The 22,975-nt window shown below is 34.6% G+C and overlaps 2 protein-coding genes and 1 long non-coding RNA gene across 5 annotated transcripts; 1 reads left to right on the top strand and 2 right to left on the bottom strand.

The window, feature by feature from the left end:
- Nucleotides 1-1,033: 1,033 nt before the first annotated feature.
- hesx1 (HESX homeobox 1) lies at nt 1,034-4,017 on the bottom strand. The gene is made up of 4 exons (XM_079597807.1): nt 3,202-4,017; nt 2,231-2,403; nt 1,534-1,635; nt 1,034-1,324 (listed from the first exon to the last, which is right to left on the bottom strand). Exons 1-4 carry the CDS (start codon nt 3,335-3,337, stop codon nt 1,214-1,216), a joined length of 522 nt encoding a protein of 173 aa, XP_079453933.1. The 5' UTR covers nt 3,338-4,017; the 3' UTR covers nt 1,034-1,213.
- LOC306990659 lies at nt 2,180-5,357 on the top strand. The gene is made up of 3 exons (XR_013795910.1): nt 2,180-2,408; nt 3,210-3,502; nt 3,621-5,357. It is a non-coding gene; the product is annotated as an uncharacterized lncRNA (long non-coding RNA).
- appl1 (adaptor protein, phosphotyrosine interaction, PH domain and leucine zipper containing 1) lies at nt 4,974-22,837 on the bottom strand. Of its 3 annotated transcripts, none has more exons than XM_079597802.1 (22): nt 22,611-22,837; nt 22,014-22,112; nt 21,076-21,135; nt 20,896-20,967; nt 20,726-20,813; nt 19,598-19,639; nt 19,442-19,500; nt 18,342-18,488; nt 17,723-17,805; nt 16,070-16,228; nt 15,811-15,999; nt 14,508-14,550; nt 13,334-13,390; nt 11,339-11,430; nt 9,901-10,080; nt 9,729-9,781; nt 8,569-8,743; nt 7,649-7,685; nt 7,395-7,541; nt 6,809-6,859; nt 6,619-6,708; nt 4,974-6,182 (listed from the first exon to the last, which is right to left on the bottom strand). In XM_079597802.1, exons 1-22 carry the CDS (start codon nt 22,662-22,664, stop codon nt 6,033-6,035), a joined length of 2,127 nt encoding a protein of 708 aa, XP_079453928.1. In that variant the 5' UTR covers nt 22,665-22,837; the 3' UTR covers nt 4,974-6,032. The 3 variants fall into 3 exon arrangements, with proteins under 3 accessions (XP_079453928.1, XP_079453929.1, XP_079453930.1); XM_079597803.1 differs by having other exon boundaries at nt 9,729-9,778; XM_079597804.1 differs by lacking the exons at nt 4,974-6,182; nt 6,619-6,708; nt 6,809-6,859 and adding an exon at nt 6,960-7,099.
- Between the last annotated feature and the right edge of the window lie 138 nt (nt 22,838-22,975).

The following is a 22,975-nucleotide window of genomic DNA, read 5'->3' as shown; positions in this document are numbered from 1 at the left end:
ATGATGCATTCATAATGCAGGGCCAGCATAATATATACAGTAGTCAACATTTAAAGTGGATCATAAAAGGTCATCAAAGTTGTTCTAAGACAAGACCGGGTATTGTTCAAAATTCATATATAACTTTGATGAAAGGTTTTGATCACTTCAAATGTTGACTACTGTATTTTCTAAGGGCAATCACACATATGTTTACAGTTTTTAATACATATCCAACAATTGCCCTTTGAATATATATATATATATTATGCTGGTCCTGCATTATGAATGCATCATAAAAGCAGCTTGGAGCATTACTGGTTTATGTGTGTGTGTGTGTGTGTGTGTGTGTGTGTGTGTGTGTGTGTGTGTGTATACATACAGTATATATATATATATATATATAAAACTGTAAACATATGTGGAATTGTCAATTTGAAAATATGCATTAATATTCTGGACAAATTATACATTTATGTCTCTCTTCCTGCATGGGAGAACTTTTTAACATTATTTTATGTAGGTTACTATAATATTATACATTAGCCTATATAATGACAAAGATAATAATAATAGAATACATTAGTTTTGTTTTAAAGAAAATAGACTATTTTGTAACAAATTTAAAGAGTTCTATTTCAGAGCAAAATCGAATACAACAGCGCCACCAAGTGTTTTCAAATGTTCACAACACATGCATGCAAATTAACATACAAATATATTATATTATCCTATATTATATTATAATATATTATTTTAGTTTTAAAAAAAAATCCTTTCAAACATGCAAACCTGTGCAACGGCTGTAAATGTTGAATGTGACTCAAATGCAAATATAAAGCCCCCCTCAGTGAACCCCCCTCTGTGACCCAATCAATACTTAATAGGTTTACTGAGCCCTATTATAAAGCACTAATTAGTTTGGCGGGGTGTGTGTGTGTGTGTGTGTGTTTGCTTAACAGGAGATAATGTTCACTTAACTCCACTTGGAACTAGAGAAAGAGTTTAAGTTTTAATTAGGTTTGAATGAAAGTGTTGGATTAAAATTTTATTTATAATGACTTTATTCTTTTATATTTTCAGTAAACACACAATAAGAAATAACAATATGAAACTTTATCATTTAAATCATAGCGAGAGATCATTTTTAATTACATAAGTGTGGCAAAGACATATATAATAAAATTACAATATCACAACAGAAATAACATGAGCAAATGTGGTTCTGCGAGCATCAGTGTTCGTCCCGGCTGGTTTGTAAATCATTAAGAACGTTTTTCACCATGAGAAACTGAGACTCTCTGTGTGAGCGCTTCAGCTTTGCTCTTCTGTTCTGGAACCAAATCTAAGAGACAGACATAAAAACATCAGTCAAGCACCATCAACTTCTTAAAGATCTCTGACACACTTGATTTAACAGTTTAGTCCTACATCTGTAGTCCTAGAACTAATCCAAATATCCTAAAAAACCACTATTATACTAAATTAATCATCTTTATTTACAATATCTATAATCAAAGCAAACAATGCACTGATTATCAGATCAGTCTTTACCTGAATTCTGTCCTCATCCAGGTGAAGTTTCTTAGCAAGTTCTTCCCGTATATCGATGCCCGGGTATGAGTTCACTTGAAACACACTCTCCAATATCTTGATCTGGACATAGAAAAAAACATAATTAATATATTTATTTAGTGCATTAAGCCTTTAGAATTTATATCCAGACTGAAAAATTTTTTAACTAATTTTGTGATTTAATGTTATATTTTTTTTGTGCATTTGACAAAATGACAATTGGAACCAAGTTTTGACAGGAAAAGCACCACAGAAAACGTAACGTTCTAAAAGTTGAACGTTCTAAAAGTTTCTCAAAGTTGTGAACTAAAGTTCTTCCAGTGACGTTAATAGAATGTTCGTTCAAAGTAATCTGATAATGAATAACGTTAGCACAAAAACATCATGGAACGTTCTGAATACGGTTCAGAGAACATTCTAAAGTAACGTTTCAAGCCCATTATGTCTGCAAAAATTATAAAATGGAACGTTTTCTTAACCAAGAAAAAAGTTTTTAAAACATTTAACGGTTTTGAACGTTCAGAGGACATGCAAAACATCATGTTTTCATAACTTAATGGGTTAAAATGTTATATTTTGTTAGCATGGTACACATTTAAAAACACATGTGTAGGCAGTGAATGTTATGATTATGTGAGCGACTAAAGCGCATGCGCAGGCCAGCAGAATCGTTTACCTGAACGCTAGAGAACGCCGTCCGCGGCCTGCGCCCGATGTACCAGTTCAGTGTCCTCCTGTACGAGTCTGCTGGTGATTTACAGTAGGATTTACCATCTTCATTCACTCTCACATCCACTGAAGCGTCGCTGTCTGTGAGCACGAGAAGATTCTGGAATGCTGGTTTCACGTCTGAAGTAAATAAAACACATGATGTCATAAACAGTTGGGATAGTGCGATTCGTTTAAGTGAATCGGTTCAATCGGACGGAGAACCGGTTCAGTAAACAGAATCATCGGTCAATATCTTTGTAGTAAAACTTCTGGAACGCGCCTTGATTTGTATTATTCCTAATGTTAATTAATAGGTTTCGTTTTTTAAAAAAGTAATATTAACATGAATTATTACCAATACTGTTAATACAATTGTATATTACAGTTACAGTTTTACAACAATGGAAAATGTTTTTTTATTTATAAAATATACAAAAAATAGTCACCAGGACAATAGATTAGGTCAACTTAAAATTATTCACAGTTATGTTTGAAAATAAATATTAATTTTAGCTATTTTAAAGCAGCTTGATGTAGATTTATCATTTGTCGCTTTGGATACAAGTAATGCTGTCGATTAATCGCATAACATAGAAGTTTGCATTTATATAATATATGTATATATGTATGTATGTGATATATTATATATATATATATATAGGCTTTGTGCATGTCTGTGTGGCACATAGGCCTATATATATATATGTGTGTGTATATATATATATATATATATATATATATATATCATCATATCATGTCAAACACATATATAAACACAAACTTTTTTGTTAGATGTTATTAATCGGGATTAATCTATTTGACAGCACTATAAATGCAATGTAAATTTTCCTGATGTATTTTTGCACACACCTTTTTAAAATGCATTCAAACCAAATACCAAAAGCACAATAGTGCATATAGCGTGTGTTATCTGACCTGTCCAGGGTCGGTACGGCGCTGACAGTGCAGTTCTCTGGTCCGGCCGGTTCAGTCCCAGGATGCTGTCGATGGAGAACGAGGACGGTCTGTTCATCTGGATGTCCTGATGAGCACTGACTGTGAGAGACGCCATCTGGAGATCTGTCGACTGGACCTCCACTGCTGCGATCCCAAAGCTTGAGGTTCACCTTTACACCTCCTCTCTTATAGTCCCCAACACGTCACCAATTAAAGCCTGAGACGAGGTGTTTTACATGTGAATCGCCGGCCCTCACCGCGGGCCCCTGGACGACTGCAGGTAATTCAGTGTTTCAACCTGAAGCACAACCTGTTATCTTCTGGAGACACTGAATCCCTTAAAGCTGCTATTGAGCGGGACAAAACACGGCTGATGTGCCTTTCTTTTTACTCACCAGGTAGAAAATTAGGCCCCGTTCCCAGGATTTATCCTCCTCTCATTTCCTTCTGCTGCATCTCCAGCATTATGAGAAGGCAGTCAACTAGTGCCTAATCTTATTTACCTTATTTTCTACCACACGAGTTTAAAATGATAATAAAGCCTAAACTAATCCTGCTGAATATTCCCATTCTCTCTCTCGACATGCATGGAGAAAGATGCTCCGGAGCACAAAAGCACAATGGCTGAATGGCAATTTGCTGGAAGCAGCATGTCATAATTGTCTCATTCAATGCTGAATGGATCTCCTTCGGTTGCTTGGCTGCTTTTAATAAATGACTGGCTTGTTTATTTGTCTTGGGCTCTTGGAGAGCTCCGGGGACACAAGCGCGGCCCCTGCGGCTCCATTGTTTTGCAAAGAAATGACCAATTAGACTTGTTTAAATGCAAACCAAATGAAGACCAATTAGAAATGAAAATAAGATCACCTAACCGACAATGCAAGCGATTAACTCTTTATTTCACAGAGATAATCCAGTTGCGTGCACAATTTTTAGTTTTATGAAACTCATATTGAGGTTGTTTTCAGATCCTTAGGGTTAGATAATAACACTTTGAGCATTAGATTATATTTATTCGGAAACACTTTACAATAAGGTTAACGGTAGTACATGAACAGTATATTTTTTACAGCATTTATTATCCTTTGTTAAATAAAATGTTGTTAGTTTGCAGTGCATTGACTAATGTTAACAGATGCATTTGATCTTAAAAATGCATTAGTAACTTTTGAGATTAACATTATAATGAAAACTAATTAACTAGCTAAATTTCATGTTATCTAATGAAACCTTATTGTAAAATGTTCCCATTTCAGAAATATTTGGATTTGCACTTAACTGATAAAAAACAAAGAAATATCTTCAGTAGCCCTGCTAAATTTCAAAAAATTTATTTGTATAATATTGTTTTAAATTGTTTTATCGATTACAGAAAATTCAACAAAAATGTTTCCTAAACTAGGCCAATAACATCCCTGCTTTTAAATATTAATTTTGGAATAGCCTATTAAGATGATGAATTATTAATATTTTGATCATGGTTAAGTTATATTTACACACATGTAGATTTATTATGTTGTGGCATTTAAGAATGATTTGAAAATTTGATTTCAATCTTTAAAGCAACAGAGTCCTTTAAAAGTCTCTAAATTACTTGAAATATATTTGGATTAAGTTTAAGTTTAATGTTTTTTTATTTTTTTTATTGTGTTTAACAATTATTTGAAGAAGTTTAAGAGCTAAAAAATCCATTTAAAAAAAAGTCTAAACCAGAATAATGGGAAAAAAATAAAGATTCTGGAGTCTGAGGATCAGCTTATTACAGATTTTAATACCAATCTTCATTGTACCCCATGATTTTGTAGAAAGACATTTAGACAAACAGTTTTTTAAAGGTTAGAAACAATCATTGACAAATTAAATGGAGCAAATCGCTTTACACGCAGTAAACATATTAAAATGGAACAGAAAGTGCGTTTTTCTGACGTCTCAGTTCATGAACCATAAAGTTTTCATTAAAGCAAATTGTTAAATAAACTAAATCAATGAATGAGACCATATTTACTTCAGAAGCGTTCTGTGCAACTTCCACCACAAAAATAATATTTCAGTTTGCAATTCCGTCACCGTTTTGCTTGAGCTGCAGATTTCAATATACTGGAGCAATAAAACACTCATGATGCAATGCAGTCTTCAATATATCTGTATACCGTACACCCCGAGTCTAGAGCCATTTGATTTTGAGCAAAAAATGTGTTCACATAGAAAAACTGAATGTGTGTTTGTAGATGTAGAACATTGTGAATCATGGTTGCAACAGCTAACAGACACAAACCAGAACTGTGTTAGCGTATTAATTGCAAAGACAAAATATAACCTTATCCAATCATTATGACCCCATTATATAGTGAACCTGCCAAAATATTGCATGAAGAAAATTAAGCCTATTTTATGATTTTTAGAATTGAGATTGACAATTACAATAATACATAATTTTGTGAAACTCTGAACGGAAACACATGCAGCCTTAAAACCTTCTCAGTGAGAACAGAAAGTTAATGACGCCCGACATACAGTATTAATGTAGTACACATCAGTTATTCACACGGCAACAGATGTCAACTTACGTCTCGTTAGCTTGTAGTTTGTCCTGGTAGTGGATTCATTTACACTCACGTACATATATAAAACCCTCTAAAAGCAAATGCAATTCCTTAACGGATATGGTAAAAAATACAGGATTCGTACAAATAACAACTTCTGAGGAGTGTCCACATTTGTTTTTTTGTATATCCCGCAGTTTGATATTAAATCATTCACTCTGGAGAACCCTTGAAGAACAGGAAGTGATATAATTAGAACGGTTCTTATCAGGCCTCTGATTCGCCCTTTTTCTGCCCCTCCTCTCCTACATCGCTGTCCTCTGATTGGCTGTTGCTAAGGACCAAGACCTGTCCGTCAGCAGCGGTTTGGCTGGGTCGGCTAGAGGCGGCTATCAAACGACTCTGTTCCTCAAGATCCTGAAGGTTTGGAGATCACAGTTTACTAATGAAATGTGTTCAAATACACACTTCTGTTTTTCAGCAAAGATGCATCAAATTGATCAAAAGTGCCAGTGAATGCTATACAAAAGATTTCTATTTCAAACTAATGCTGAACTTTCTATTAATCAAAGACTCTAGAAAAAAATATCACGGTTTCCACAAAAATAAGCAGCACAACCGTTTTCAATGATAATAATCAGAAATGTTTCTTAAGCAGTAAATCATCATATACTGATTTCTGAAGGGTCATGTGACACTGAAGACTGGAGTAATGATGCTGAAAATACAGCTTTGATCACAAAAATAAATTACATTTTAAATCATATTCAAATAGAAAACAGTTATTGTAAATTGTAATAATATATCACATTTTTACTGTATTTTTGATCAAATAAATGTGAATGTCTGTTACCTTCTCGATCTGTTTCTGTTTATGGAGTTCTTCCTGTTGTTTCTCCTTGGCTTTATTCATCTCTCTCTGTTTCTGTGAGGCTTTTCGGTCCTGTCAACAACAACAAAAAAGCATATTCTCAAGAATCATCAGCATTATCAATTTAAAATTTTTATTTTAAAGTAATTTTAAAATAAATAAATGTCCTCACCATCTCAGAGTGGAGGGCGATCTGCTTCGCCAGTCCGACACTGTCACAGATCTGATTTATTCAAGAAAAAAGTGATCTTTTTTTAAATCAAGTATATATACATGTCCTCATACAAGTATAAAAAGTGGAATATTATATGCATTTAACCACAAAACCAGTCACATGGGTCACAATTTTGAAATTGAGATGTATACGTCACATGAAAGCTGAATAAATAATCTTTCCATTGATGTGTGGTTTGTTAGGATTGGACAATATTTGGTCGAGACACAACTATTGAAAATCTGGAATCTGAGGAGCAAAAAAATCGAAACATTGAGAAAATCTCCTTTAAAGTTGTGCATTTATGTTCACGATTGTGCTGCATTCACTCACAAAAATACATGTTTTATATATTTACGGTAGGACATTTACTAAATATCTTCATGGAACATGATCTTAATATCCTAATGATTTTTGGTATAAAAGAAAAATGTATAATTTTGACCCATACAATGTATAGTTGGCTATTGCCACAAATATACCCTCGCGACTCCAGACTGGGTTTGTGAGTCACATATGATATGAGAGATGAAGATTTTTGTACCTGCTCTCCATCATTGTTTGACTCAAAGACGTAGCAGACGGTAACGGGCCGTCCATCCACTCGTCCTCCCGCCGTCTGCAGCACGAAGCCAAACAAGCGCTTGTTCTCCTGATGTGACGCACACAGCACAACGCTGGAGAGAGAGAACTGAGGAGCCACAGAACAAACACTGACTTCAGAACAGCACAGGGTTCACTTTCAACACCCAATGTAAGCAGGGAACAAAACTGGGAAATGATTGGTTAAGGACGTACCCGTAGTCTTGTGACTTGTGTCTGTGGGTCAATGAGCCTGAAATAAACAGACAGAACTTTATAAAAGACACAAAAGTATGGCGTATGAGCCTGACAAGATTAACCTCACGTGTCCGTCAGAAATGATAGAATTTCGTTTTTTTTAGATTAGATTTTAGTTCGATAATGTTTTTTTATTTAATATTTTGTATTTTTAGGGGATTTTATGGTACTAAATTATATTTATGCAGTATTTACAATCCATTTATTCACTTTGAGCATAGATCTGAAAATACATGTCAAACTTAAATGGTCATAAATCTTGAATGCTTTGGATCACCGAATTAAGTTTGGTCCCTTTTTAAAGACGACTCTTTTAAGTTTATTGGTGAAGTGAAAAACGTTTTTTTTTTTTACATTTATTATAAAGAAAAATGCACAAAATCACCATTTTGAATTTTTTTATGAAATATGTATATTTTCCAAAACACATTTTACTCTAAAAATGTGAGAAAATCAAAGCTATAAATCTAAACAAATAAATTATAAAAACAAATTTAAGTTGATAAAACCCAAATTCAAAATTAGAATATTGTGAAAAGGTTTTCATAAGCTGTAAGCCATAATCATCACAATTATAACAAATAAAGGCTTGAAATATCTCACTTTGCATGTAATGAGTCTATATAATATATTAGTTTCACCTTTTAAGTTGAATTACTGAAATAAATGAACTTTTGCACTAATTTTTCGAGTTTCACATGAATGAAATTAATTCACAGCCAAGAATGAAAATTTTTGAGTGTTTTTTCCCCATACGAATTTAAAATGCTTGACATATTCACAGGCTCTTTTCAATGGCTTGTATTTGGACGAGCAGCAGAGCCCTGATCCAGGGTCAGTTCAACACAGCTGTGAGAACAGCAAACGTTGTAACTCACTTCAGGCATTCGCATGTGACGAGCAGATGAGACTCGGTCATTCTGAAGATGTTGTGTATCGCTCGTGCTGCCAGGATCTGTCTCATGGTCTCGTAGATGACGTCAGCGCTCTCTGTGGCCTTCACCTCCATGCAGCCCAGGAACCGGACGATGAAAAGCTGGTGCAGGATCGAGTCTGAAACCACAGCAGAGATTCAGTCGGACTTCACAGCAACATCAAAAAAATAAAAAAAATCGTAATAAAAGTTTCTCGTCTAGTGCACGATTTTATAATCTTGCATCAAAATGCATGAACTTGCTCTGCTTTTCTGCTGATGCAACCAGAGCCAAATGGGTGGAGAAAATTATATTAATTAATACATTCATAGCCTGCTTTGCACTGTAATATAATCTAATCAAATCAGATGGATATAATCAAGTCTCAGCCTACATTATATCCCTAAATATTCTGTTTCAATAGAAAATATACGACATTATGGATGTTAAATGCGTTCCGAATGCCATTTCATGTGCAATTTAAGCTATTAAAGGAACAGTACACACAAAAATACCAATTCTGTCATTAAAATAAAAGAGCAATATATAACTTTATATAAACTATTATTTTAAAACTCATGTTCTAGTTTATATATATATGAAGTGCCATCTGAAACTTTCTTCTAAAATTAGCATTTTTATCAAGCTTGTATATTTAAGTTCAGTAATTTCACTCTGATGACAATTAATAGGTAACTTTCATTACCATTAAAGTGAAATAACTGACCATAAACATACAAGCTTGATAAAAATGATCATTCTAGAAGAAAAATTCAGATGGCACTTAGAGGCTTTTGCATCTGAAGTCTTCATTTATATATATTTATATAATTTTGGGGTCTGTAAGATTTGCTCAGCAAATAGCATTTATCTGATCAAAAATACAGTAAAAACTGTTATTTTCTAAAATGTTAAAAAAATAATATGATGATTTGTTGCTCAAGAAACAGCATTTATTTGAAATAGAAATCTTTTTTAACATTATAAATGTCTTTACTGTCACTTTTGATCAATTTAATGCATTCTTGATGAATAAAAGCATGAATTTCTTAAAATAATAATAATAATCGTACTGACCCCAAACTTTGGGATGGTGGAGTATACATACTATTTTATAAATGTACCTTCACTTTCCTCAGATTCTGGCCCTCCAGATTCCCCGAATGGATTGGTCCTTCTTTCCGCAAAGGGAAAAACACAAGCCAGTGATTTACGTCTAGATGCTTAATAATTTCCTAATGAGAATCAAGAGTAAACTGTCCTCTTTATCTATCAACTTCATAAACATAAGCAGACCTGCCCTGGCCGGCGCTCTTGGCCTGACTCGCGTGCTCCTCGCTGACGGGGGAGATGATGTCGAACTGGATCGGTGTGTCCGAAGCCACGAGCGAATCCAGAGACAGAGACGACAGCGCCGGAGACTCGGAGCCCACGGAGCACTGGCTGCCGGACCGGCCCGTTCTGGGGCGACCTTGCCTTCGGGGGGAAGAGACACACGCTTTCAGGAAGAAAACATCGAAGCATTTACACAAGCATAAAAAAAGTTGATCTCTGACATGGGAACTCATGTAATAATAATAATAATAATTTTAATTTATAATGCACTTTATATTTAAGTAAATCCCAAAGTGCTACTGTACATAATAAAATAAAATTAAAAAATGGATAAAACAGGAAAAAAGAGGAGTTCAATAAAAAGCTCTCCTAAAAAGGTGTGTTTAAAAGCATCCACAGTCGGTGTTGTCCTCAGGTGTGTTGAGTTAACATGTATTTAGTACAAAACCAGTCAAATTATGTTTTTGAAAGAAGTCTCTTCTGCTCACCAAGGCTGCATTTATTTGATTTTTAAAAAACAATAATGTGAAATATTATTAAAATTGGACTTAAAAGAACTGTTTCCTATTTTAATATAAAAGTTTGATACACTGTGAATCACTGCAATTCAAAATTTGGGGTGAGTAAGATTTAAAATAGATAAATAAATGAATGCTTTTATTCAACAAAGACATTAAATTGATCAAAAGTGACAAAATATTTATATTTCAAATAAATGCTGGTTTGAACTTTCTATTCGTGAATGAATCCTGAAAAATTATGGTTTCCTCAAAAATATTAAGCTGCACTGTTATCAACTTTGATAATAAGGAGGATTGTTCACTCTAAAAAATGCTGGGTTGTTTTAACCTAAATGTGGGTCAAATATGGACAAACCCAGCAGTTGGGTTACATTTTTTAATTAAAAATTAAAAATTAATTTAATTAAAAATGTTAACCCGGCGGTTGGGTTCGTCCATATTTGACCCACATTTAGGTTAAAACAACCCAGCATTTTTTAGAAATTACTAATATTTGAGCTACAATAAAAAAAATATAATAATTGAGCAGTAAATCATCATATTATAGTGATTTCTGGAGGATCATGTGACACTGAAGACTGGAGTAATGATGCTGAAAATTCAGATTTGATCACTAGAATAAATTATAGTTTACTATATATTCACATAGAATTATTGTGAATTATCTGCTATTTTAAATTGGAATTATATCTCAAAATATATATTTTTCATATTTTTAAATCTTAATTACACCAAACGTTTAACTGTAGTGTCTAGTAATGGAGTATCCACACTTACGGTGCCTTCAAGATGATTAACTATTAAAGGCAAAATTAATAATGATTGCGATATGACAATAACGATGCGATATGAAGTGCCGGCGAGATGTTGTCCCTCACGTGCTCGGTCTGAAACTCTCGTGTCTCTGTTGAAAGGATGGAGAAGGAGTCACAGCCTCCAGCGCAGACTGATTCACTCTTGCTGCGATCTCCTGCCAAAGAGAAACATTAGCAATAACTGACTTTAAAATGCATTAAACCTGTCGTGTCATATATGCAGATGAAACTGGAAAAATTAGAATATGGTGCAAAAGTTCATTTATTTCAGTAATTCAATTTAAAAGGTGAAACTAATATATTATATAGACTCATTACATGCAAAGTGAGATATTTCAAGCCTTTATTTGTTATAATTTTGATGATTATGGCTTACAGTTTATGAAAACCTTTTCACAATATTCTAATTTTGAATTTGGGGTTTTCATAAACTGTAACCCATAATCATCAAAATTATAACGGGATGGGCAACGATTAATCGCATCCAAAATAAAAGTTTGTGTTTACATAATATATGTGTGTGTACTGTGTATAATTATTCTGTGTATATAAATACACACACATGCATGTACATATTTAAGAAATATTTGCATGTACTGTTTATATATTTATGTATATATATAAATATTTTATATATATATATAAATAAATACAAAATCTTAAATGTACACATGCATGTGTGTGTATTTATATATACAAAATAATTATACACAGTACACACATATATTATGTACACAAACTTTTATTTTGGATGAGATTAATCGCGATTACCCGTATTTTCCGGACTATAAGTCGCTCCGGAGTATAAGTCGCATTAGTCAAAAAATGCGCCATGAAGAGGAAAAAAACATATATAAGTCGCACTGGACTATAAGTCGCATTTATTTAGAAATTTATTTCACAAAATCCAAGACCAAGAACAGACATTTAATCTGGAAAGGCAAGTTATTCAACTACACAACAGCACACAGAGCAACAGCTGAATAGTGTCCGGTGTGTTAAGGCTGATTTATCCTTCTGCGTCGGGTGTACGCTGTAATGTACGTCGTAGGCTACGCAAGTGAGCATTTATACTTCTGCGTTTATGTCTGCGTTGCTCTGCAGTTACATCGCCGAAACACTAGTTGGCGGGGGCGGGTTTTAATGTTCCACAGTGTATAGATTCCTCGTGGCTGTTTTGATTTGGCTAATACAAGCAATGGCGACTGAAAGAGAGCGTATCATGTTGAAGCTGGAGCTTATCGAGTTGGAAAAGCAGTCAATTTGAGTGAAATTTCTGAATTTACAGAACTTCTGAATTTAAAAATGGTGGGCGGTGCAGAAGAACACGCCAGAAACGCGTAGGAGGAAACGCAATGCTACCAAGCCGACTAATCACAGATCTTGCGGTCCGCGTCATCGCGACGTGTAGTTACATTTTTGAGGAGGTGCGCGTCAGGGTACGGCGAAGGGTATGGCGTATGGTACACGTCTATGTGTATGCTACGCCGTACCTACTGCGCGCACCCGACGCAGAAGTATAAATTGGCCTTTAGCGTAACACATTATCAGTTATTCAGCTGCACAATAGCATAAAGAACATATACCTGTGAGGCTGAATAGATTAACATTAGCCAGCGAGTCCAACAAGTTACCGGTCAGCAAGTTCACCAAGCTCCCGATCTCACTCCTCAACACTGAATACATTGAGTTCTTCCTCGGTGTCGCTTCTGAACAACTCCGCTAACTAGGCGCCCTCTCGCGGCTGTAGACGGTAATGTTTTCTCTTGGTTCATCTCAGTCAGTATGAATTAATTTTGATATATAAGTCGCACCTGACTATAAGTCGCAAGTGCGACTTATAGTCCGGAAAATACGGTAATCATTGCCCATCCCTATAACAAATAAAGGCTTGAAATATCTCACTTTGCATGTAATGAGTCTATATAATATATTAGTTTCACCTTTTAAGTTGAATTACTGAAATAAATGAACTTTTGCACCATATTCGAATTTTTCCAGTTTCACCTGTAAATGCAGAGGCTCGACAGTAAGACTAAATCTGAGCTCAACACTCACCTCTGGGTTTTCACTGAGGTATATCCTCTTAGAGATGTTGTTTATCGTTGCAATCCACTAAAATAAAGGAAAAAACATTTGAATTGCATTTGAATTGGTGAATCTAATGAAACCTGTCATATTTAGGGTCATATTTCACACCACAATCAAATGAAACATATTTAATATAAAGCCTATTTTTAGAGCCACACCTAATTTCATATTGTGACATTACATGCATGATATTTATGCACATTTCCCCCAGAATTCTCATTACTGTAAATAATGTATATCAAATTCATATTTTTTAAAGCATTTATACATCATGATAATTTTCCTTCTACTGTTACTATTATGTATGCTGATTTTAAAGAAATAATTGTTCTTTAACAGGTTACAATTACAGTAATGAGAATATAAAAATAAACTCATTAGAATTATAAGGTCATTAGAATTATACTCACCAAGGCTGCATTTATTTGGTTAAAAATACAGTAAAAACAGTAATTTTGTGAACCATTATTACAGTTTAAAATAATTTTTCTGTTGTAATATATTTCTATTTATCAATGTTGCTTCATATTTGTGTGGAAATCGTGCTACTTTTTTTCAGGATTCTTTGATGAACAGAAAGTTTATCAAGTTTTACAAAAGAACAGCATTTATTTAAAATGGTAAAGACATTTAAAATGATTTCCGATCAATTTAATGCATCCTTGCTGAATAGTATTACAGTATTAATTTCCTTCCAACAAATGTGTACTGACCCCAACTTATCATTTCTTTGACGACAGATGTAACTCAAAAAATTCAAATATGGTGCAAAAGTTCATTTATTTCAGTAATTCACCTTAAAAGGTGAAACTAATATATTATATAGACTCATTACATGCAAAGTGAGATATTTCAATCCTTTATTTGTTATAATTTTGATGATTATGGCTTATGAAAACCCCAAATTCATAATCTGTAAGCCATATCAAAATTATAACAAATAAAGGCTTGAAATATCTCACTTTGCATGTAATGAGTCTATATAATATATTAGTTTCACCTTTTAAGTTGAATTACTGAAATAAATGAACTTTTGCACGAAATTCAAAACTCAATTTTTCGGGTTACATCTGCATATATTGAAATGTTCTTGGTGAACTAATATCTAATATCTGTAAGTGTCTATCAGTTTTCTCCTCACCTCCTCACAGTCTTTCCTGCTCTCCGCCTGTAATATGGCCGCCCTGCGACACACACACACACACACACACACACACACACACACACACACACACACACACACACAGTGACTCAGAATGACTCAATATCTTGGCACATGCACTGGGAAAGGATAAGGCAGCCGTTTACCCGAATGATAAATATTCATTGGAGTTTAAACCGGATCAGCTCTTGGGAATTCTCTGGCAGCACTTTAGCACTTCAGTGTTTACATCTCTCATTACTAGACTAATGCCATAACACCAGCAGAACTCATCAAAACATTTAGGAAATTTCAGATTCCTAAGATCAAATAAGGGCTGACAAAGAGCAATACTGTGAAACTGACTATGACTAGGCTCAATTTTCAGACAAAGGCATTTTAGTAACCCACAGAGATGAAATTACTGTAAAAATAAGTCAAAATTAGACACATTTGACTATATAGCAAAAGGTCTGAACTACGTTATAGCTTATTCTGGCCTAGATTGACATGTACAACAAGGAAGTGTTATTTTAGTATCACTGAAAGACTATTATAGTAAAAAAAGAAAGAAAAAAAAGAAGTTTTTATTTGCATATTTTCCGTTTTTCATTTAACGTTTAAGTCATTTCCTTGTGTTTTTTTTGTGTGTTTTTTTCAGTTTTAATTATTTCAGTACATCGTTAAACTAAATGAAAATGAGAAATTATGCCTTTGCAAGTAGCTCAGCTGAAATAAAATAAAAATAAATTAATTTTTTATCTTATTCCAGTTAATGTTTTTTTTATTTTAAGCCACAAAAAAAAAAATTCATTCTGTGATCGGCAGTGATCGGCAGATCATGATTTTGGTGATCGGCCCCAAAAATGCTAGAGTGAGTCATTGAATCATTCATTCAAATCGATTTTTCTTAAAAATAATTCAATTTAATTAAACTTTTTTCAAATAAACTGCAGCAATTTTGTCAGAACCTTAATTACATGTAATTTTGTGTTTAGCTATCTATTCAGAATCGTGGAAGAATCGTGATCTCTATTTGAAAAAAAAAAAAAAATCTATTTAACAATTTATCCAGAATCGTGCAGCTCTAGTTTTAGTGGCATTTGGAGGCAGGATTATATAAGAAGTTAATAATAAATAATGATAATACATTATATTTATAACACACTTTTCATCAGAGATCTCAAAGTGCTACAGGTTAAAAACAAAAAAGATAAGCTGTTCTTTAAAAAAATTAATAATAATAATCTAAAAGTTTATTGTAATACCTGCAGAAATCAGATTTGTGCATTGAAAATCTTACTTCTTTCCGTCAAACGATGTGATCTGAAAGCAGAACCGGCGGTCCTCACAGTCCACAGCCATGACGGAGCAGTTGTCGATGTCCATGACCAGACCTCCGGCCACGTCTCCACGCGATTGGCCCATGAGGTTTCCTCCCTGGGTGAAGAAGTACTGCCGGTCCCAGCTAGTCGACACCAGGCCCGTCTTACTGGCGGGTAGAAGCATGAGATCAGCATGAATCGCGGCTGAAGCGCATTGGGATGGTGATGTTCTCTTACTTGCGAGTGTTGAGGTATCCGGCCTTGCGGGTCAGGTTGCGGTTCACTGGGACGGTGTTCGGGTCGGGGTCGGGCATGTAGAGCGGGTCACTGGCCTCTTTCAGGTCTTGAATCGTCTGATCCATCGCTTCAGCATCACTGTCCATTTCCCTCCGAACACTACGACCACCAAGAGAACAAAGTCAGACTCACATATACACATAGGCGTCGATTTCGGTGTTGACGGTGGGGACGATTCGGTCCGTATCATGTTTTTTTGGGGGATAAAAAAAAAATCTCCATGTTTTTGGTGCTGATGCAGTGGTGACGCGTTCATGTAACATGTAAAAGTGGCGCTGCCAATAAAGTACCTAAAAGCTGTCACAAAGAACCGGCAAAAGTAATGATTATCAATATGTCAAATATAGCAAGGAGACATTTTAATTGTTTATTAATAAACAAGTGTTTTCTGTGTCGGCTGCAGAGATGAAGTTGACGATGCTGACTCGCGATATTCGCAGTGAACGCGGCAGAGACAAATGCACATTTCATACGGATTACATAGTTTTCTTTCGTTTTGAATTGTTCTGTTTAAAAGTATGATTCAAGCGTTCTGTAGATAATAGATATATTTCTCAGGTCTGTGAGGCTATGCGGAGTTTCAGTTCATTTATGAGACGAGCTCCAGTTCATGCGCCGGCGCCTCCGTGTCGTCGTGATATCTATTATCTGCTTTACTTATTAATTATTAAATCCAGGCAATTGGTTGATGAAACATTGATTAAAATGAAGATACAATTAATACAAAACGAAATTCACTTTAAAGAAAGGCTTTGTGCTTTTTGTTTGAGGTTTGAGTTTTAAAGCAGTCTTTTAGTGCCGATTTCAGAGCGCTCACGTCCGTAACCGAGAACTGTCACGTCCGTAACATAGTTTTTTCCTCATAAATGCGAACATTAAAAATAAATTAAAATGAATATTTTATGTTCTGTGAGAGCATAGCTTGGAGAGCTCACATTAGTAAGCTACAGGACATCGTCTTTTAAAAGATGACCTGCGCGAAAGAGGGAAAAAAGGACGCCCATGCAAATACAGTTCATCACCATTAATTTCAGAGTAATTAAATAACACGTTTTCTACGTGAACATATAGTAAAATGTAATTTATTCCCTGTGATCAAAGCTGAATTTGATCTCCAAACATTACTCCAGTCTTCAGTGTCACATGATCATCCATGAAAAAGTTCAGCAGCATTTATTTAAATAGAAATCTTAGTAACATTTTAAACCTTAATCTTACACTTATCACATAAAATTATACATTTCTTTAAATGTATTGTCAAATACATTAGTCCATTATATGGTGAAAACCAGGGTTGGTTTAATCTTACTTAAATACTATTATAGTAATATTTTGAATTAACTAATTAAATTAAAATGTTATTTTAGTCATTTTTATTAGTTTGAGGTTTTTCATATTTCTATTCAGCTTCATATCTTTTATTTATTATTCATCTATTTCAGTTTTAGTAATTTAAGTATTTCAGTATATTTAGTTGTTTCAAAGGAAACATTTGAATTTAAAGTTTTTCATAAAAAATAAATAAAAAATCATTTTATTTCATCTTTATTTCAGTTTTTACTTGTTTTAGTTGAAGTTTCACCCAGAACTCACTTCTGCACGCTGGTTCCGATGTCGGTGAGAAAATCCTCCCATTGCTGCGTCAGATTCTCTGATCCCAGTTTGAAAAAGCTGATCTGATAAAAAGAAGAAAAAAATAAAATAATAATGCGCTATAACAGACTATATTATCAGATGCAGATGGTGTTCTGAATTAAATATGTGACCCTTGACCACAAAACCAGTCACATGGATACAAAATTTTGAAATTGAGATTTATGCATCACGAATAAGCTGAATAAATAAGCTTTCCAATGATGTACGGTTTGTTAGGATAGGACAATATTAGGAAAATCTGGAATCTGAGGAGCAAAAAAAATCAAAACATTGAGAAAATCTCCTTTAAAGTTGTGCATTTATGTTCACGATTGTGCTGCATTCACTCACAAAAATACATGTTTTATATATTTACGGTAGGAAATTTACTAAATATCTTCATGGAACATGATCTTAATATCCTAATGATTTTTGGCATAAAGAAAAATGGATCATTTTGACCCATACAATGTATAGTTGGCTATCGCCACAGATATACCCGTGCGGCTCCAGACTGGGTTTGTGGTCCAGGGCACATGTGACGACTATAGTGGATGTTAAACTGCTGCATACACACCTGCGCCTGCATGTATCCCAGTAACGGCTCCAACAGCACGATCTTCTTCTTGTACTGCAGCATGTTGAGTGATGCGAAGTAGTGCATTGTGGTCTCGTGATGTTTTTTCCTGGACGTGTACACGTCCTCCATCACTTCATTCTTCACCTGCAGTGGACACATGGACCATAGGAGTCAGTCACATGTAGGACAGGACATGCTGTCAATAAATGGGAATTGATTGGATGGTGAAAAGTCTCTATAGGACTTGTGCATGAATAATAAAGCGAGTCAAAAACTCATTTCAGAGTTGGTGCAAGTTCGATGCATTTGGAACAACACGCACTTATGAATCGTTCACAATATGATCGGGAGCATGCATTAAGAAAGTTTTAATTTCATCTTGACTTGTATCGTCTGTGTTAAAGTGCCCCTATTATGCTTTTTCAAATAAAGGTGAAACTGGAAAATGTTTAATATCGTACAAAAGTTTATTTATTCCAGTAATTCAACTTAAAAGGTGAAACTAATATATTATATAGGACACGGTGTCACGCTGGAATGAATTACTAATACATTTTTAGAAGTAGGAATAAAGAGCTGAGGAAGATCCAGAGCTGAAATTCAGATATGCTAATGAGCGTTTGGTTTCCGACACACGCTGTAAGCAGTCGACCAATCACAACAGACTGAGCCATCTGACCAATCAGAGCAGAGCAGGCTCTCGGAAAGGCGGGGTTTAGAGAGACTGAATCTTCAAACAAACAGTTTTCAGACTCTTTGAGTGTAATGTTTTTTGACCTTGGGTGCATATAAAGACTCTAAAACAAACTAGAAGCCTTTAAAATAGCATCATAAGGGCACTTTAAACTGAATAGTGAGTTATTTGTCTTCTTTACTCGTCCTGGACGAGGACGCAGGTATCAGAGTAACAGATGTTCATCTCTCGGCGGTCAGGCCAGCTCTCAGTGTGTGTTTTATTAAATGAGGACAGCCAGAGCATTCAGTAATAAAGACACACACACACACCCACACACACACACGTTATCGGGACTGCAGAGCCGCATGCAAACTAACCAGCTGTCAGTCATACAACATCGTAAAATCTCAAAATGCAACACCTTCTCGTTTTCCTTCCGCTTAGACAGACGACTGTATCGGTTTATGGCTGCATCGTGATCTGAAATTACATATATTAAACATTATGAAGCAGAAATAATGGCTTCATCATCAAATGCTGCAGCAATTATGTAGAAAGAAAACAACAAAGTGCTTACCATCACTTGCAATCTGAAACACTTCCTTCAGGATGACAATTTCTAGAGAGTGAGATGGAGGAAAACTAATGTGTTATATAAGAGACAACAGCTTATTAAACAGATGGGGATGAAATATTGATTTGAGGTGAATTACTTCTTATGCGAGTAGAATGAGAGACACGAAATGAGCAATTCGCCTTTGGCAAAGCCACGCCCTAGAATGTAGATTGACCAATCACAGCGCAGCCGAGAACGAGCTCCACAGCGGTCCGACACTTGCGCTCCATTGACTTTAACACCGGCGTCTCATATTTTTGGTCTCTGCAGGCTATTACCGTCGTGGTTTTATCAAAAATATGGTTAACCGTTGTGTCTGGGGCATTTGTAACACAGATACGCGTTTCCAGAGAGGTTGGAGGGGGGTGTCCGTTTTTTCCCTTCCCAAAACCGAAGTCAAATCCTGACAAGTGTCGTCTTTGGATTAAACTGTGGACGTCCTCAGTCAGCGAAACCCATCAAGCATCAACAACACACTTTTGTGTTTTAACCGTACTGTGAAGTTATACTAGTTAGACAGTTTTAGGTTATGATTTCGGTTCTCTACCCTAATTGTTGATACGCTAGCACACGCTGCTAATAAATACAACTTTATACTCGCGTAGTCCGTTTGCTTTGTAATAACGATTATAGAAGTGAATAGAGAGCTTTGCATGAACAGTGTTGCTCCTGATATTGTGAGTCCCAGCCTCCGTCTCCATTAGGATATAATGCGCTGGTTCATGTTTTGACTGTGACCGTTATGCTTTTGCCTCTATTTGGATCTTGTTGTTGCTTGCGTATAGCCTATGTCTTGAATAAAGCCTTCGAACGCACACTGCAGCCCCTTCTGCCTACTTCTATCGGACACTTTATTTGCTGCTTTATAAAAGTTTGATAAAAGTTTACTGCTGTCACAGCATAAGCCATGTTGATACCAAACCAGAGCCCAGATGAAGCTGACGGACGTAGCAACAGTAACTAAGGGGGGCGGGGCTTAGCCAAAGGTCAATTATATAGTTTATAGAGTCATTATAAGAAAAGATTTGACAACAGAGTAGTAGACCAATCAGAGAATGCTTGCCCCCATAATGCACTGCTGTCTCATACCTCTCAAGTCTCTCTCTTTAAACTGTGTGATGGGGAACATCATGGCGTCCGCGAGCTGAGTGGAGAGAACGGCGTGACAGGAGCTGAGCTGAAGTAAAAGCACAGAGAATTATGAGCGAAATCTTAATTATCATATCAGGATGCTAATGAGTGAGTGATGTCACTCTGACCTCATCGATGACTTTGGCAAACTGCTGGAGAGTGGAGCTCATGACCTCATCGTCGCCCCCCAGAGGAAAACGCTGCACATCGGAGAACGTTAAGCATCAACGAGCTTACAACATTTGACAATATATGGACAAATAACAGAAGAAAGATGAGATATGATGCATAAAATGCTCAGAAATCACCTGTTTCTCGTAGTCTTTCAGTAATTTGGACGTCAAATGTGTGGCAGCACTCAGTTCGTTCTGAAAGAGAAGCATGCGAATCTCATTTTAAAAATACGGACCATTTTCACATTTCAAAAGTGTTTTATTTTGCATGAAAAAATTAAGATAATTTTCTTGACAATTAAGCTGTTTTTGTCATTCTGTCTCAAATTGTGGTTCTTATTTTAAAGATTGTTATTATTGCATTGATTTGTTTTGTTCATTTGCTTTTTTTCAAGTTAGCAGTAAAAATTTAAATTAAAAGTAAAAATTATTAATAATATCATAATGTTATTATTATTATAGTAATTACTATCATCACTAATTATTATGAATTACTATTATTACTAATATTATTATATAATTATTATATTATATTATATATAATTATTATAGTATCTAGTATAAATATGAATATGTATTATATTATTATTAATAATACTAATGCTATTACAGCTGTTGTTAATAATTATAATAATATAAAAATAGTATAAATAAAATAAATACTGTCATTTTTATATTATTATTATTAATAATATTAATACTATTACTGGTGTAATAATAATTAAAAAATAGTAGAAATTACATAAAATACTATCATTATTATATTATTAATAATAATATTACCGTACTACTGTTGTTAATAATAATAATTTAACAATAGTGGAAATAAAATATAATACTATCATTATTAAATCTAGTATAATATTAGGGATAATTATTAATTAATAAAAGGTCATAACAATTATTTTTCTTTATCCAAAATATGACTTCTACTTTCTTTCTTTAGTTTTTGGGGTGAAATATGACGTTCTGTGTGATTTATGCATTAAGACTAATGTTATCAAACACTATTATACTGTGAATATATTCTTGAGCATCATATATCATATAATATTAGATTTGTCAGTTCTCACCTGGGCGTCATAGATTCTCTGCATGGCTTTGAAGAGCTGACTGAAGTAACTGGATATTGATGCTGTATCTTCTTCAAACACCCCGAGCAGAGAGCGTGTCTAAAAACAACAGGAATATGAGAAGCAACAATGTTTAGACACATCATAACGTGTATTGTTTCATGTTTTTGAAGTTCTGTTGTGACATTACAGAATAATGAGACACTGCAAAGTGATGCAAAATATTGCAATATAAATGTAAACATGACCATTCACTCTTATTGCTGATGAGTTTCCCTCTAATATCTATTTACACTACTGATCATCCAAGTAAAGCAATGTTTAGACTTTCATTACAGCTTTCTTATATATTTAAGATATGATTTTTGATTCATCTGTGTTTTATAATAACCCATCATGCCAAATCTAATCAACCAACACCCATCAAAAAGCTAAACAGCTCAAAATCAGACATGAATCATACAGATCAGAACATCTGGATGAACAGACTCGTGATCTTTACATGATGAGAAGCACGAGCAGCATATGTTTATGATTATTAATGCTTATTTGCTTATTTATTTCTGTTAGCTTGTTAGCTAAATGATGATTGTTTACCTGCGGACTGTCTTCCAGAGTTTCCTCTATCGGTAATGTATCGAATCCAGGCATGACTGCAGATTTAACGCGAGCGCAACGATCTATACGTTTTATTCAGAATCAAAAGTCACAATGTAATAATGTTGATCTTCGCGTTATTCCTGACAAATCAACACCCACCCGGATCCGCCCACAAACGCGGAAGTCCCGCCTCCTCCTGCCCGCTGATTGGCCGAGGCGCTATTGATAATATGATGACGTCCGCGCTTGTTTATAAAAAATAAAAGCCATTAGTGACTCTTTGATGGTTATTGATATTATTATATAAGACAAATATTTCATTCATTAATGTTTTTTGTCCTCTTGACCAAGAATTTACAACA

The sequence above is a fragment of the Phoxinus phoxinus genome (assembly GCF_949152265.1).
Source record: "Phoxinus phoxinus genome assembly, chromosome: 22".
In the NCBI taxonomy this organism is placed as follows: Eukaryota; Metazoa; Chordata; class Actinopteri; order Cypriniformes; family Leuciscidae; genus Phoxinus; species Phoxinus phoxinus.
This window is presented reverse-complemented; position numbering and strand designations above follow the sequence as displayed.

Bases quoted from the DNA above. Each gene is read 5' to 3' on its own strand.
- hesx1 (XM_079597807.1), bottom strand. From the start codon at position 3,337: ATGGCGTCTCTCACAGTCAGTGCTCATCAGGACATCCAGATGAACAGA. The intron at 2,404-3,201 runs GTCAGATAACAC...TATTTACTTCAG, and splicing joins GCCGTACCGACCCTGGACAG to ACGTGAAACCAGCATTCCAG. The intron at 1,636-2,230 runs GTAAACGATTCT...TTCTATGTCCAG, and splicing joins CGGCGTTCTCTAGCGTTCAG to ATCAAGATATTGGAGAGTGT.
- appl1 (XM_079597802.1), bottom strand. From the start codon at position 22,664: ATGCCTGGATTCGATACATTACCGATAGAGGAAACTCTGGAAGACAGT. The intron at 22,113-22,610 runs GTAAACAATCAT...TGTTGTTTTTAG, and splicing joins CTCTGGAAGACAGTCCGCAG to ACACGCTCTCTGCTCGGGGT. The intron at 19,501-19,597 runs GTAAGCACTTTG...ATGTAATTTCAG, and splicing joins GTTTCAGATTGCAAGTGATG to ATCACGATGCAGCCATAAAC.